General features: G+C 50.2%; 1 protein-coding gene across 15 annotated transcripts in view; it reads left to right on the top strand.

The window, feature by feature from the left end:
• Fnbp1 (formin binding protein 1) overlaps positions 1–17,326 on the top strand; it is a 105,180-nt gene that overhangs the window by 33,010 nt on the left and 54,844 nt on the right. For all 15 annotated transcript variants that reach the window (XM_046451304.2, XM_058581842.1, XM_046451307.2 and 12 more), the window contains exon 2: positions 8,238–8,353. In XM_046451304.2, coding sequence (XP_046307260.1) covers positions 8,238–8,353 — 116 coding nt within the window. The remainder of the gene's footprint in view (positions 1–8,237; positions 8,354–17,326) is intronic.

Below are 17,326 nucleotides of genomic sequence, written 5' to 3'. Positions count from 1 at the left end.
TATAATCCCAGTTACTCAGGAGGCTGAGGCAGGAGGATCACAGGCCAGCCTCAGCAACTTAGCAAGACTGTCTCAAAATAAAAAATAAAGAGGGCTGGGAGTGTGGCTCAGTGGTAAACTGCCCTACATTTATAATGATAAAGAAATGACCTCCCCCTTCCTGCCCTGAAAAATCGTATTCCTTCCTATCTCTTTCGCCAGCGTGCAGCGGTTACAGCTGTTTGTTTTTGTTGTATCCAGAGGAACAGGTTGGGGACTGGAGGTTACTGAGGTATTCAGAGAACACTGAAATAGACGGCAGGTGTGTTGCTGCTTCTTAAAGCACAGTGTCCCACTGCGGCTCCTCGGCTCTCCCCGCTGGCACCCCGCCCCATCCAGCCCTGCGCTGCTGTTCAGGTCCCCGGCTCTGTCTCCGGGTGCAGCCCCTGCCTTCCTCCGGGCAGGCTCCTCCCTGCAAACTCCCTTCACTGTGCATCTAACCCCAGCCTCCTGTTCCCTCTCCACAGTATAATTATTGTTATAAAAATACAAAAATTCACTTCCATGCCCATCTGTCTCTACACATTCTTTCTGTTTGTTTCTGGTCTTGTTCTTCTGTTCCCACCACCGGAAAGAAGCTGGGACACAGAGTAACTCCTTCCTATTTTCCTTTCCACAGCAGAAACCTGGCTCGTGGCTACTTGTAACAAAGAAACCTAAATGCGAAACTTTTTACCACAGTCGTAGAGCTGCGTCGTGGCCGTCCCTTCCCAGCTAGAATCTGTCGCCTTAGCTTGAGTGTGGGCCACTGGAGGGGAGCGCGGATCCCCGCTGGGCAGCCAGAGACAGCCTTCTGTTTTCTTCCTTTGTTTTTTCCCTCTTTGCAGCGCTGGGGATCCATCCCAGGGCCTTGTGCATGCTAAGCAATTGCAAAAAACACTTAAATTTTTTTTTTAAACAGTTACTCTTCTGTTAATCTATGTCTTCTGCCATTTTCCCCTCAAAGGTGGAGGAAGCTAATGCCAGTCATGTCATCCAAGGGACCCCATTTAAATAGAGACATTTAAGGGGGAACCATGTGCTCAAGTCCTTGGGAAAGTGAATTTATCAGAGATCAGAGTATCCTAAAATAGAAGTACAGGTAGCACAGGCAGAGTGCAACCAGAAATGTGGAGGGGGTAATCCCTTCAGGGAGTGAGTAGCTGCTGGGGAGGATGTGCTTCTGGGGAAACTGACCTCGGAGTCACTGGTCCTTGACTCTGTGCTGCATATGCAGAGGTGACTTTAGCCTCAGAGCTCCTCTGCAGGTTGGCTCCTCCCAGGGATTTTGAATTAATGTTGGCTGAGTACACTTCACAATTATAGGAAGTACCGTATTAGTTTTGTTTTGTTTTTACGGGGCTGTGCATTGAACCCTGGGCCTCACCCTGGGTGTAAGCGAGTGCTCTACCCCTGAGCTACACCCTGAGAAAGAGATATTTTCAAAGTTGACCTGGAGCAGGGTGCAGTGGCGCACGCCTATAAACCAGGCACTTGGGAGGCTGAGGCAGGAGGATTGCAAGTTCAAGGCCAGCCCTGGTGACTTAGCCAGACCCTGTTCTTCCTGCCTAAAAAAGTTGACATATACTTTGAAGAAAAACTTCCTTGTGAATGACTTGGTCTCCACATCTCAAAAAGATATGACTTTTCTGAATGCAGTTTCCTTGTCAACTCTTTTGCATAATTTGAAAAAAAAAATCAAACCTAGTAATCAAGAGTCCTCATCATCTACTGACCCAGAGAGACCAACTTTAGTACTGCCTATGGGGCGTGAAGACAGAATTCATTTTCATTAAACTTCATGATTCTATAAGAATTCTAATTCTAATTCTAAACCAATGGTGTGATGTGCACCTTCTACGATTCGATCCTTAGTTTGTGAAGGAGCTTCACCCCGGCCCTGTACCTAAAGCCAGACTTGAAGTCATCTGAATCCAGCAGTTAACACAATTGCTGCTTCTTCCTGGGTCTTTTTTGCTTATCCAGCCTCTCCTAGCTGAACGCTCCTGGCACAGATCTTTGGTTGGTTTGAGTTGAAGAACAAGGTGACCTGGAGGTCAAGCATGAGGTCCAGAGAAGGCTTTAAAGAGGTTTTTGAAGGGCACCATCAGGTTGTTACCAGGAACTTGGAAACATTCATTTGCAGTCCTCCTGAGGATTTTAGGATTAATGGTTGAGAGTGGGCAGGCACGGTGTGTGTGTATAAATTAAGCATTCTGTTCCATTAGGTATTAGAGTGCTTAATCTTAGACTTTGGAAATGGGCAACTTTTAAGTAGAAGTTTTAAGAGTGTACGCCATATGGCAGTGGTTCTCAAAGTGTGGTCACTGGGCCTCTGGAGGCTCCTGAAGCCCTCTCAGGGAGTCCGCGGGTCAGAGCTGTTTTCGTGACCATCTGTCTTTTACACTTGGTTGACCCTTGCACTGAGGGCGCGGGAGCGAAGGTGGGTGACACCGTGGGCCTTTGCGTGACTCGAGGCTGCAGCTCTGGATTGTACCGTGGCTCCTGCAGTCCTCACCAGGAGCTGGTAACATTTTTCAGTTTTATTTTAAAATGCCTTTGATAGAGCCAAGCAGAGTGGCCCATGGGACTGTGGTCCCAGCTACCGGGGAGTCTGCAGCAGAAGGATGGCTTGAACCTCAGAGTTCAAGGCCAGTCTAGGCAACATTGCAAGGACCCCATCTCAAAAAAAAAGTCATCGATAAAACAGTGATTGTTAATTTTATTTTGTCCCCAGACTTGAATATACATCTCTAACAATATGTGTGAGACGGTAGGAAATATGCATAAAGTACTTTATGCATGCCAGAGCGCCCACCTGAATGAGCATAAATTAGAATTTGGGGAAATTTTGTGTTTGCACTGTGAGTGTAACAGCTTCCAAATGTTTAGACTCAGGAAAGATGAGACAGTGATGTAAACACATGTGATTTTTTTTTTCTTGGTATTTTGTAATGAAACATGTCGAGACTTAGGAGATCTGCATGCATCAGTGGGATAGATTTCCTAGATGACCCATCAATAACGTTGTGCAATCCCAGGTAAAGATCTGCTCAGAGTGCAGGGTGGGCGGCTGGACCTGACTGCGAGGGAGCAGGAAGAGCACCTTCAGGTTCCATCTCCTCCCACAACTCGGCTTCCAGGTGGAACAACAGAGAAAACCTGCAATTATCTAAAAAGGGTCTTTGAAATTCGCCTGTTTTCCAACTACCTGATTGTGTGGAGCCGGATGTTTCCATATACTTCAACCTAAGTAAGGAACCATTAGATTAATGCAGAAGCATCAGTGAGGACCAGCTGCCTCCTACTGAGCCAGGCATAAAGAGATCCGCAACACGAACACGGTCGCTTTCCCACTATTTTTGTTCGTTTGCTTGTTTTTGTTTTTAAGTACATTTCTTCATTTTTTGAATTTTTGTATTTTATTTATATATTTATCCTGGGGGATGAACCCAAGGGTGCTCTTCTACAGAGCTTCATCCACGGTGCTTTTTATTTTGAGACAAGGCCTCTCTAAGTTGCTGAGGGTCTTGCTGAGTGGCCAAGGCAGGCCTGGAATGTGTGATCCTCCTGCCTCAGCCCCCTTCCACCTCTCTGGGATTACAGGTGTGGACCACCTTGCCCAGCTTGAAAGTATAGTTTTTAAAAAATTAAAAATAAAATTTACACCATTTACTTAGCATGTGATGGATTTATTACTATACAGGTGAATTAACAGATTTTTAAAATCTTTAATTTCTGATAGGATAAATATTAGTGACTATAATTCAAATGAAAGCTCTTCGGAGCCTTCGATGACTTTTAAGAAGGCAGACCAAGATGGGGCATGGTGACACACACTTGTAATCCCAGCGATTCCGGAGGCTGAGGAAGAAGGACTGCAGGTTCAAAGCCAGCCTCAGGAACTTAGTGAGATCTTGTCTGAAAATTAAAGTCAAAAGGACATTGGGGTAGAGTAGAGCACCCTGGGTTCAATCCCCAGCACCAAAAGAAAAAAGCCAGGGTCTCTTGAGCTGCTGCCACAGGGTGGGCACCATTCCCAAAGTGTCAAAAGCACTTTTTAAAGGCCCGTTTGTACTAGTTGCTCACAAGGAGTCTTTTAAAGATTTGGAACTTTTTTCCATGAAGTTTCCCACATTTGGGTCAAGAATGTAAGTGGGTTGATTAGTTTTTCATCTGTTACGAATTTTCTTTCAGCTGCTGTAAAAATGTCCACGCTGCGTGTCCCTGAGTTGGTACCAGCAGGGCGTGGCGCCGGCAGAGCTGTGCTGATCCAGCATAACAGGAGCTCGGCGGTGGCCGCGGGCCCTCACTTACTATTGAGGGTTTTTATTATTCAGATCTTCTGTCTCATTTGGACCCGTCCTTTGGTGTAGCTTGCAGAGTGGCCTGGAATCCTGATGACTTGGTTGAAAACACTGCTGGCCTGCGGTCAGTCATCTTGGAGTGGACGCAGTTCCAACAGCAGAGGGCTTTGTTGTTGTCGGGTTTGCTTTGAGGGCTTGGGCGTCCAAAGCTTGTTGTCGCCGTATCCCATACACCTGTATGTAGTCAGGGAGAACGCGTCTGGAGGTGACCAGGGCAAGAGGGACATCCAGGAGCAGAGGCGCTCACAAGCCTTCGCAGGGTCACCGGTCCCTGTGACAATCGCCCTGGAGGTGAGGGGCGATGGCTGAGAGCAGACTCTCGCGCAGAGGCCTGGGTCTTGGTTCTGAAGTAGATAGGGCGGCTCTGCACCAAGGAGGAAGGGCCCGAGCGGAGCGCTGTGGAGAAGCCCCACTCCCAGTGGCTGGGAATGATTTGTGGCCATTGCTTGAGCCGTTTGTGTATTTGTTCTCTCAAGTAGTTTAAAGAGACCCACGGCCTTGTTTACACGGGTCATTTGCTCAACAACGCTTGTCTTAGAGATAACATAAATAAATAATCTTTCCTGAGCAGCGTTTCTTGAAACGGAATCTAGGTGGCTGTGGAGTGTATCACAGAGGACCAAGAATCACTGAGAACTTTGTCCCCTCGCCCTTGTTCTGGTGGGGAGGGTCCTGGGGATTGAACCCAGGGGGGACTCTACCACTGACTAGATCTCCCCAGCCCTTTTATATCTATTTTTATGATGATGATGATGATGATTTTCTTGTGGTGCAGGGGATCAAACCCGGGCCTCAGGCAAGCCAGGCAAATGCTGTACCACTGAGCCCCAGCCCCAGCCCCAGCCCTTTTTTCAAATTTTGAGACAGGGTCTTGCTAAGTTACCGGGACTGGCCTGGTACTTGCAGTTCTCCTGCGTCAGCCTCCGAGTTGTTGGAATTGTAGGTGTGGGTCACCACGCCCAGCTTGGCTTTTTTTTTTTTTCTTTTAATTATTATTATTATTATTTTTTAGTTGTCAATGGACCTTCATTTCATCCATTTTTATGTGGTGCTGAGAATCGAACCCAGGGCCTCACGTAGGCAAGTGCTCTACCACCAAGCTACAGCCCCTCTTTTAATTATTTTTTATTTTGAGACAAGGCCTTGCTAAGTTGCTGAGGTTGGTCTCAAACTTATGATCCTCCTGCCTCAGCCTCCAGTCACTGGGATTACAGCCATGCGCCACCAAGCCCAGCGTGTCAATCATTTCAGGCATTTTACGGTGACTATTTCCCATCAGGGAAGCATTTTAGTAAGGTGAGGCCTCCAGTCACTAGGTGATGTTCCTCCAGCTGTTCTGTGGGCCGAGGCCAGAGTTGGGTCGAGGAAATCATTTCTTTTCAAAAGATGTCTCAAGTTTGGGAGGCAGTGGCTTTGCTTTTGCCTCCTGTCCTCTCCTCTCCACCCCAGTTTGAATCACAGAAAATCTATTCATTTCACACTCTGCACAGCATTGAATGGAAACTGGAGTCCAGAAGCCCAATAGTGGGCCTGAGGTCAGGGCTGGAGGTGGGAAGCATGCTGCAGGGCCGCGCAGCGCCAGGCTGCCGAGGGCTGTTCTGGGGCTGGGGGGCATCTCTGGGGCCTGCCTGGCCTGTGTGAGGCCCTGAGGTCCATCCCAGCACCATCAGAAAGCAAACAACAAGCAAAATACCCTGCAGTGTATATCTAAAATGCACAAAGGGCTGGGTCCTATGTGCGGTGTCCCTGGCGGTGATCGTGGTGATGGTCTCACATGCGCTCACCTCCAGATGCCTCAGGGCGTTGAGCTGGACACAGAAGACACACACAGCCTTTTTTTAATAGACAGGACCTTGCTCTGTTGCCCAGGCTGGTTTCCTGGGCACAAATGGCCCTCCTTCGTGCTAGGACTGCAGGTGGGCACCACTAACTTTTTTTTTTTTTAGAGAATTTTAATATTTATTTATTTTAGTTCACGGCGGACACAACATCTTTGTTTGTATGTGGTGCTGAGGCTCGAACCCGGGCCTCACGCATGCCAGGCGAGCACGCTACCGCTTGATCCACATCCCCAGCCCTAACCACTAACTTTTTAACGTCAGTCATACCTCAGTAAAGTGGCCTAAAGGAACCAAGCCGGGCCGACAGTGAGGCGCACCTGTCACATGTGGACCTGTCCTGTGGCATAGGTTGCAGAGTGGCCTCGAATACTGATGACTTTATTGAAAACACACTTCAAGGCCAGCCTCAACAACTTAGCAAGCCCTAAGCAACTTAGTGAGACCCTGTCCCAAATTAAAAAATAAAAAGGGCTGGGGATGCGGCTCGGTGGTAAAGTGCCCTGGGTTTAATCCCCGGAAGAGAGAAAGAGGAAAAAGGGAGGGACGGAGGGAAGACACCACGCTGGGGGGCACAACCTGAACTGTGCCGTTGAACGTGCCGTCGGGTCGCACACACGCGGGATGCGGTGACGCAGTAGCTGGGTATCGATTGATTCGAGCCCTCCCTGTTTTGTGTGACAGTCATGGCTAATTTGTGACCGGTAGGCAAGTGACGAAGCCCTGAAGTGTTTGGGGGCCTGTGTCCCTCCAGTGTGTGGCTGGGCCAGACCCCTCTCACCTCTCGGGAAGCAGCCGACTTCCCGTCTTGGCCTTCCTTGAAGCCCTCTTCCCTGTGACGTGCTGATGCCCCCCCTGGCTCTCTTCCCCGTCCTCTCTGGCCCCTTCCCGGGCCGGGCTCTGCTGATCTGCGCGGAGCTGCCTTCTCTGGCATTCTGGTCCTTGGCTGTGGCTTCAGATCCGCACCTCCCCGGCCTCTCCTTCAGCTCCAAGTGGAGCTGCTCCCCCCGCCCTGTCCCCAGACGCGCCAGTCCTCTGCTCCAGACGGCAAAGCTCATTTAATTCCACCCTGAAATGCAGGTCCCCCGTGTCTGGACCAATCTAATCGCAGAAAACAGAAGCGGAGTCACCTGGCCCCTCCCCGTCACGTGCCCCCTGCTCCCTCACCTGGTCATTCACTGACACTGGTGGACTCTATTTGTTCAGCGTCTCCAAAACCCTTCCTTGTGCACCTGCATCCCCTGCTCTGGACTGCGAGGACAGGCTGTTGGTGGTCATGCCACCCTCTTGGAAGTCCTGCTCCGGCCTGCTGGAGAGTCTGAGCTCCTCGGGTCTGCGGCAGAGGCCTAGGGTGGCCTGGCCCTGGGCAGTCTCTCATCTTGCCCCAGCACCACCCATCCCCTATGCCTCACTCACCCTCCCTGGGGACCCTGGGGACAAGCCACCTAAGCCATGCACATGCCTCTGCACATGGCAGACCTGTCCCTGGAGCAGGAACCCCAGGCGCTCTGCAAGGTGGAGCACATCTTTTCCTTTGGGTTCCAAGCACAGTTCCTGGCACACAGTGTGTCTGCATAAATAAAGTCCATGAGACATTGTATTTCTTTGAAGAAAGCAGACTTTTATAACTCCCACTTCCTCGCTCCAAACTCCATCAGCTTTTTGGAATGACGACCCAGATGTCCCAGTTAAAGTGTTCCTATAGAGGCTGTGCCTGTGGGTGTCACCTGTCAGTAGTCTGGCATCTGAGAGAGGCAGGTCCCTTTGCATCAGTGACATCCAAAAAGCATGTTTCTAAAGCATGAATGAATCCGCCAGAGCTCAGTACTCCAGGCAATTTTCAAGCCAAATTTGGTAATGTTGATTTAAAACTGTCCAACCAAAAGGCATCCAAGAAGGATCATGGAAACTCTGAGTACTGCTTCCTGTGTGGCAAAGCACTATTGAGGATTGTCCGTTGAAATTATGTCCATCACAGAGGAAGACTGTGAACTCTCTCTCCTTTCTTAAACAGGATCAGTTTGACAACTTAGAAAAACACACACAGTGGGGAATCGACGTTCTTGAGAAATACATCAAGTTTGTAAAGGAAAGAACTGAGATCGAGCTCAGCTATGCAAAGCAACTCAGGTAAGGGTTATTTGGTTAACTGCAAACGAATGTCTCGGTAATTTATATTTGCACCTTATAGTGTAAATGTATAATCCTTTAAATATTCTTTCCCTTTTATGTTATGTAATATTTCAATAGGAGCAGTTTTTAATTTAATTTTAACAATTTTTAATTTTAATTTTAACAATTTTCATAAGACAGTAAAAATAAACTATTGCTTTTAGTCTCAACATTGTGTGTGTGTGTGTGTGAGTGTGTGTGTGTGAGAGAGTATGTGTGAGTGTGTGTGTGTGTGTGTGTGTGTGGTTCTGGGCATGAAACCCAGGGCTTCAGGCATGCTAAGCAAGCGCTCTACCACTGAGCTAAATCCCAAGCACTTAAATTTTTAATGATGAAATGATCCAATAAATTGGTTTTCATATAAAATATTTAAAATTTATTGGTGGAATCGATCTTGAACTTGAAGTAGCATGTAAAATCTTTACTGTGTGGTTGAGCTGACTTATGCATGGTGTTTAAAGACTTATTAAAGATGTAGATGGAGGTGTTGAAGATCTAGATGATTTTTGGTTTGGAAATATTTAGTTTTCAAGCAAAGAGTGTCTGCATGAGAGATGTGTCCTGTTGTTCATCGCTACGGTCCTTGTGGTTTAAATAAGCATCTAAGAGATATGCATGGAATGGTTTTTCTTTTTGAGATACTGATTTTATTTCCTGGGGTGTTTATGCAGAGGTGGGATTGCTGGATCGTAAGGTAGCTGTATTCTTAATATTTTGAGGAACCTCCCTATTGTTGTTTGGACTTTCTGACTTTCACCTCCCCGGGGTTGTGGTCTGTGTTTCCCTAATGGTAGAGATGTTGTGCACCTTTTCACGTAACTGTTGGCTACTTGTATGTCTTTGAAACAATGTCTGTTCAAGACGTTTGCCCATTTTAAAGTCGGGTTATTTGTACGTTTACTATTGAGTCATGTGAGCTCCTTGTACACTTAGTTTCAGGTCTGATATCTTGGATCCATTTTGAATGGGGTTTCGTACGTAGTGTGTGAGGTAAGCATTGCTTCGTGCTTCTGTGGGTGGATATCCATTTTCCCGATGTCGTTTGTTGATGCGACTATCCTTTTCCCGTTGTGTGTTCTTGGAAGGCTTGTCTAAGATGAGTTCTGTAGATCTCTGGGTCCTGTGTAATGAATGTCTTACTGCATGGCAAGTCTTGTTCCCATCAAGTAACTAACGTGTAGGACTCGACGGGGCTCCACCCCAGAGCCACCTCCCCAGCCCTTTTATGTTTTGAGACAAGAGTCTAAGTGGCGGAGGCTGGCTTTGAACTTGTGATCCTCCCGCCTCAGTCCCCTGAGACTCTGGGATCACAGGCGCGTACCACTTCGCCCCCTGGTCCCAAGATTTAAATAACAACGTTCGTTTCCTCACATCTCTGGGAGACATCAAAATCTGTGCTTTGGGGGAATAAATTGGTCAAAAAGATTCCGTGTAAGAGAAGAGCCTCGTGGGGCTGGTGGCTGCTGTGGCCCCGTGACCCTGCTGGACTCCTCACTTCCCGCCCTCCCACGGGCTTCCCATGCTTGGCAGCCTCCTTTCCCAGCCTCCCGCCTGCCTCCTACTTCACAGAAACAGCGAAGGCGACCCCCGAGAAGGCGTGGACTCACTCTGACCACCCCACCCACCTGCCAGCTCCCACAGCCCCCTGGACACCCCCGTCCCAGGCCCTCCTCTGAGCACCCATCTCGGCCTCTCACCCCAGAGCTCCGCTCAGGCCGCCCCTGTCGCCCATCACCAGTTCTCTCCTCTCTTCAGAATCTCCCCAGCGCGTCCCCCATTGTCAAGGAAAAGCAGAGCCTCCCTGGGCTCAGCACCCACCCCCACCCCCCGCCACCACCCTTCTTTGCTCCCCTCTGCCGCGGGTTCCTCGGGCACCTGGGTGGCCCCTCCACCGACTTCAAACCCCAGCCCAGTCCTGTCTTTCGATGGCCCCTCCTCGGCCCTTTGGCAGCTTTGACAGCAGCGTGCACCCTCCCCCGAGTTCTCCAGACCCCTCCTGTGCTGGAAGCTCCTCTGGGGACCCTGGCCGCGTCCTGTCCCTCCTTGCTGAGCGCAGCTGTTTGGGCTCCAGCCCCCGCCGAGCAGTGACTCACACATCTGTATCTCCTAGCTGACCTCTCTCCCCAACTCCAGAAGCAGCTGCTCTCAACCTCTGTTTGGATGTCCAAAAATAACTGCCCGGGGCTGCCCGGAAGGGATTCCCGCCCCAGTGACTTGCTGTCGCCTGTGGCAGCCCAGTTTCCTCCAGCCCTCGGGGCAGCTGCGCCCTTCCTGGCCCGGGGAGAACCCCAGAGCCATCTTCCCGCCTTCCCCTCTCCCAGACTGCCCACCAAGCCATCCGAAGCCCCTGCGACCCTGACCACTTCTCACCTCCGCTGCCCGCTCCGGGGCCTAGGTCGCCATCACCTCCTGCCTGGGTTACTAGGGTCTTCCAGCGGCCCTACTGGACCCCACCCCGTTGGCGGCCTGTTGTCTACAAAGCCATCGGATCACAGCTCCCTCCATTCAGGACTCCAGCAGCCTCCGCGTTTCACAGAGTCAAGTCCTTCAGGACTGTCCTGAAGTCCTTCCAGGGACCTGTCCTACAAACCCGCAGGCAGCGGCCCCACCCCCTCCATCTCCTCCGGCCTCCAGGTCTCTGCGCAGTTCGCAGAGGCTCCCAGCTTCCTGGGCGGCAGCGTGCTCCTGCCCCAGGGCTGGCCTGACCCTTCCTAAAGATGTCACCTGAGCGACCTTCCCCAGGCCCTGAGTGACCGCTCCTTCACCTCCTCCAGGTCACTGGGCAGTCCTGCTTCGACCTCCGCCCCGTGCTCTGCCTTACTTCAGTTCGTCCGTGATTACTTTCCAACACTGCCAACGTTTCTTTGTTGTTGTTTTTTTTTTCATGAGAATCGAACTGAGAATCGAACCCAGTGCCTCATGCCTGCCAGGCAAGCGCTCCACCCCGAGCCACAGCCCAGCTCTTAATTATGTTTTTCATATTTATTTATTTATTTATTTGTTTGTTTGTTAGTTGTAGTGGACACAGTACCTTTTATTTTTATTTATTTATTTTTATGAGGTGCTGAGGATCGAACCCAGGGCCTTGCAGGTGCCAGGAGCGCTCCACCGCTGAGCCCCAGCCCGGCCCCTCCAGCTGTTTATTTTTAAATTGACAAAAGTCTGCGGGTGTCTGGCGAGCGACCTGAAGTTTTGGTGTCTGTTGCAGTGTCAAAGTTAAATCAGGCTCATACAGACCTTAGCTCGCCCCTTTGTGTGTGTGGTGAGAACCCTAAGATCCACTCAGTAATTTTCAAGTAGACTCTCTGTTGTCACTAACTGTGGTCACAGGTTGTGCAGAGGTCTCTTGAACTGAAATGTTGTGTAGTTTGACGGACTCCTCCCCAGCGTCCCCTGGACTCCTCCCCAGGGTCCCATGGATATCTAGTGCATGCATCTGTGTTGGCTGGCTCCTGCTTTCCTCCTGCCTGGAGCAAGCCCCAGGGCTCTTGGAGCAGGGGTCGCTGGTGAGCCCTCTCTGTGGCGCAGTGCCTGACACAGAGAGGGTGAATGTTCATTCCAAGGGGGAAGCCGCAGGGCACAGGGTGGAGATACCCGTCACCACCTGGTCATCAGGCCCAGGAGCCAGCGGGGCTTGGACCACAAAAGGTGTAACCTCTGAGGAGGCACCAGCAGCTGTAGTCCCTGGGGATGCTCAGGAAGGAGTGCTGCGCCTGGGAGTCACCTTCAAAGGATTCAGTGGAGCTGGGCGGGTGGAGCTCATCCACAATCCCAGTGACTCTGGAGGCTAAGGCAGGAGGATTGCTGGGTCAAAGCCAGCCTCAGCAGCTTAGTGAGGCCCTGAGCAACTTAGGAAGACCCTGTCTCTAAATAAAAACATTTTAAAAAAGGACTCGGGGGAGGCTGAGGCTGGGGCTCAGAGGTACAGCGATAGCCTAGCATGCATGGGGCACTGGGTTCTCGATCCTGGACACTACATAAAAATAAAATAAAGGTATTGTGCCCACCTACAACTAAAAAGTAAACGTTTTTTTGTTTGTTCGTTTGTTTGTTTGTTTTAAAGGGCTGGGGATGTGGCTCAGTGGTTAAGTTAAGCTCCCAGTGTTCAATCCCAGGGGGTGGGGTGAAGAATTAAATGTAAAGATTTGTCACCCCAGATAAGTAAAACCAGTGCTGTGATGGAGGGTGACGGGGACGGGTGGCACATGGAGGAGCCACTGCATCAGAACTGAAGGACTAAAGGAAGCCGGGCACATGAGGGGCGGGCACTCCTCCAGGTGGAGGGAGAGCAGGTGCCAAGGCCCTGAGGTTGGAACATGTTCAAGGAACGGAAAGGCCAGCACCGCTGGAGTTTAGTTGACAAATACTTTCTTGAAATATCAATATGTCAAAAAATGAATGTGACTTTGGGGAGGGCCTCTGTCATTAAACAATTTTTTTCTGCATCAGAGGGGGAAAACATCCACTTACATTTATGTATTGTTTTGCAGTACTGGGGATTGAACCAGGATGCTGTACCATGGAGTTACAGCCCCAGCCCTTTTTATATTTTATTTTGAGACAGGGTCTTAACATAACTTTGTTTTCCTTTCGACAGTGTCTTGTTACATTGCCCAGGTTAATCTCAAATCCCTAGGCTCAAGTGATGCTCCTGCCTCAACCTCCCCCAGTGTCTGTCTGTCTGTCTCTCTCTCTCTATTTTTTTTTTTTTTTTTAGTGGTACAGGAATTTACCCCAAGGGTGTTCTAGCACTGAGCTCCATCCCTAGTCATTTTTCTTTTTTTCCTTTTAAGATAAGGTCTTGTTAAGTTGCTGAGGTTGGCCTCAAACTTGTGATCCTCCTGCCTCAGCCTCCAGAGTTGCTGGGACGGCACGCGTGTACCACTGTGCACTCTTTAAAGCCCCTTGTTCTAGTGAAGCCCTAAACAGTATTAAAGACCCACTGTGAGTGACGTTCCATTCCATTTTCACAAATGAGTAGCACCTTGACGGTGTTTGCATTTCAAGTAGCGTTCAAATGCTTCTTAAAAGCACTAATGATAATATGCTCTCGAAATGCCAGCAGAAGCCTAAAAGCTAAAGAGATCTGGAAATGAACTTTGGTTGGATCCAACAATATCCCTCCCAAGGCTATCTCTGCCACTGAAATAAAAGAAAAAAGAAAAGAAAGATCCATCTTATTTGTAGTATTTGAAAAACAAACAGGTAAATAAAAAAAGAGACCCCCAAGTCATCCTTGAATGTAGAGGGGTCTGCCCGAGGAGCCTGGGGCGCTCCAGCACTCAGGTTCTGTCTAGGGGACTGATTAATGGGGAAGAGGAGCACACACATTCTTCACCAGGGACCGGATGCAGACCTGGGTGATTCCAAAGACCGCGAGGTTCTTTTTAAAATGAGATCCTTGGGCCCTGTCCCAGACCCTCTGAAACAGAAGGTCCCGGGTGGGGCCAGGAATGTTTCTGGTTTTTTTCCTTCTCCCTTTTATTTATTCTTCTCCCTTTTATTTATTTTTTAAAAGCTCACCACAAAATTTCTGGATAAAGATGACAAAAGAGGGCTGGGGCTGGGGCTCAGTGGCAGAGCACGTGCCTGGCGTGTGTGAGGCCCTGGGTTCGAATCTCAGCACCACATGTAAATAAATGAATAGAATAAAGGTCCTCCAACATCTAAAAACATATTTAAAAAAAAAAAAAAAGATGGCAAAAGAACATCCGATCAGAAGATGGTGTGTCCCAACAAGAAGAGGTGAAAAAGAGAAGCCAGAGAGTCTCAGCCGCAGGAAAACAAGCAAACGAAGAAAGTCGCTCTCATCCATGGCCCCAAGCTCAGGCAGGGAGCCAGGGAGAGGGACAGGAGGTGCTGGGGCAGCCAGAGAGGACGCCGACCCCACCCCCAGCCACAGGAAGGGAAACGAGTCCTGAATCAGTTCAGACAGAAGCCACCGAGGGCCACACTCAGGAAATGGTGGCAGGAAGACTCCAGAGGCAGACATCAGTGTCCACCCTCCGGCCTCTCCGTGCCCCACGTCGAGGCTGAACGCCCCTGAATCACCCAAACTAGGACGTCCACGGCCCCGAAACTCCTTTGCCTAATGGGGTCACCACCAAGGGGCCTCCGAGGGGTTCCAGAGACAGGGGGCCCGGAGGCTGGGCCAGGCCCTGTCCACCCCTCCCTAACCGCCTGTCCCCAGCTCCCAGCACACAGAGCACAGGGCCCTCGGGCCTCGGGGGGACCTCGGGAAGGAGCCACAGACCAGAGCAGGGAGAGGAAGCGCGGGGCACCCACAGGCACCGTCACCAACGGGGCGCCTCTGTGACACCCTCACCAGCCACGCCTCGTTAGACCTCCTCACCCACCTCAGGAATCGGGGGTCACCGTGTAGGCTTCACAGGGGACGCACAGGGAGCCACCTGCCGGCTCCTACGGCTGTCAGGGTCCGTCCAGGTGGGACTCTGGAATCCCACGGGGGCCCACGGCCCGGTCAGACATGGCAAGGCCACATGGCAAGGCCACTCGGCCCGCAACAGGGGGACAGAAAGGAAGGAGTGGAGGCCGCAAAGCCAGCCGGGAAGAAAGCCCGAGAATAAGCAGAGCCAGGCCCTGGGAGTGTTCTGCACAGTGACGGTGACAGCACGTAGCCCCCCCACGGGTCAGAACTGACGCGGTGGAGGGAGACCCAAAGGGGACCGAGGACCCCGACATCCCACTGTGGAACTCACACATAAAGCAGTTGTCACCGAGTCAGGTGAGGGACAGGCTCAAGGTGACCGTGGTGTGAACACAACCAACAAAATCAGGGTCAGAAGAGACCTGGAGGAGGGGACACTGAGGAAAGTGTCACCTGCAGCTCTCCAGCAGCAGGACAGGAAGGCAGTCAGCCCTGACAAGGAAGTTCCCTGGAGCCAGCGCAGAGCCGCCTCTGCCTCCGGGGGCCGCCGAGAGCCGGCAGGAAGCCGTCACCAGGGGATGGGCGAGGACAGTGCTGGCGCTGGGTTTTTCCACCAAGGGCCAAGGAAGCAACGCTGTTGGGACAGGAAAAGCACCACCAGACACCCGCCAAGCCCTGGGTGATGTCCTTCCTGTCACCAAGGAACAGCGGAGAAGCTGTGGCCCAGGGGACGCGCACAACCAGCCTTCAAGTGTAGCTGGAGGACAAATGGACACCCCCCCAGGCAAACCACGTGGCCGACTACTAGAGGAAGAAGACGTGGAACATCATTTATCTTTAGAAGTGACTCAGTTGAGTCTATAAAATTACTACATGGAAGAAAAAGATTTTATTTATTTTGTGTGTGTGTGTGTGTGTGCTGGGGATTGAATCCAAGGGCACCTAACCTCTGAGCCACATCCCCAGCCCTTTTTATTTAAAGACAGGGTATCGCTGAGTTGCTCAGGGTCTCACTAAATTGCTGAGGCTGGCCTTGACTTGCAATCCTCCTGCCTCAGTCTCCTGAGTCCCTGGGATTACGGGCGTGTGCCAGTGTGCCCCACTCTGGAATTAAAAAAAAAAAGACACAATAATAACATCAAATGAGTTTTTATAATCTTTTGATAAATCTTATGAGCTCATATTTGAAGTTTAGCAAATTCTTCAGCTTTACTTTAAATGTCTTTTATACTATTAAAAGATGTTTAAATTTAATACTATATGCACACCATGCTATATGTGTGTGTGTATATATACATATATATATGAAATATTTTAGAAAATAATTTGTCCCTGGTTGCCATGTATATACAATGAGCTCCAATAATATAACAAACCTGGACTTGAATGGTTCATTTAAAAGAAAGTATAGGGGGCTGAGGATACAGCTCAGTTAGTAGAGTGCTTGTCTTGCATACACAAGGCCCTGGGTTCAATCTCCAGCACCATAAAAAAATTAAAATAAAATAAAGTATAAACTGGGCACAGTGGTGACACCTGTAATCCCAGGGACTCTGGACACTGAGTCTGGAGTATTACAAGTTCAAGGTCAGCCTCAGCAAGACACTGTCTCAAAATATAAAAGGGCTAGGGATGTGGATCAGAGCCAGAGCACCCCTGGGTTCAGTGCCAGTATGTATAAATAAATAAGAAAATATCACCTGGGCGTGGTGGCACACACTTACATTCCCTGTGGCTCAGGAGGCTGAGGCAGGAGGATCACAAGTTTGAGGGCAACTGGGGCTGAAACCCTTTCTCAACATAAAAAGGGCTGGAGATGTACCTCAGTGTTAGAATGACCCTAGGTTCAATCCCCAGTATCAAAAAAGAAGAAAATTTTTCTCCATATTGCAATATCACATACTCAATTGACTTTGAATATAAAATGTACCGGGATCAAAATGGTCGATGTGTCAATTTTTTTCAGCCAATTTGTAGATATGGAGAAAATGGAAAAAATAAAAGTGTGGAATCATAAAGTTACTTCTCTGAGAGAGGAGGGGCCGGGGGAGACGAAGCCGGAGGCCAAGCAGCAGCAGACTTGGGAAAGGAGGAGGCCCCCCAGGGCCCTTGCTCCCCTCCGAGAGCCCAAGCCAGGCCCAGGAGAGGCAGCCCCAGAACTAGAGGGAGGGTTCTGCTCTCTGTGGGTTTGCTTAAGCTACGGAATACAGACAGACAGAAGCACCTGGGCTTCCCGCCCGCTGGGGGACGTGGGCTGGCCTTGCTCAGTGCCCACGGAGGCAGCTGGAGGCTGTTTAGGTGAGTGTCTTGGCAGGGCTTTCCATTGGTGCCTTGGGGGGCGGACGCACGGCTTGGACTTTGGTTTTTGATTTAAACATGTGGGCACAGTCTGGACTTGGGATGACCATGAGGAGATGGTGGCCTGGTGCAGGCCCTTGCACACCGAGTGAGGTCCGTGCTGTTGGGTTCCACAGGCAGGCGGCGCCGTCCAGGTGGGTGGCCGCTGGTAAGTTCCTGCTCTTATCTATCTGCTGCTTCTAGCG

Source organism: Marmota monax, unplaced genomic scaffold (genome assembly GCF_021218885.2).
Source record: "Marmota monax isolate L192 unplaced genomic scaffold, Marmota_monax_Labrador192_F-V1.1 WCK01_AAM20220418_F8-fsc00020, whole genome shotgun sequence".
Taxonomy (NCBI): Eukaryota; Metazoa; Chordata; class Mammalia; order Rodentia; family Sciuridae; genus Marmota; species Marmota monax.
Note: the sequence above shows the minus strand (reverse complement) of the source record. Positions and strands in the feature narration are given on the sequence as shown.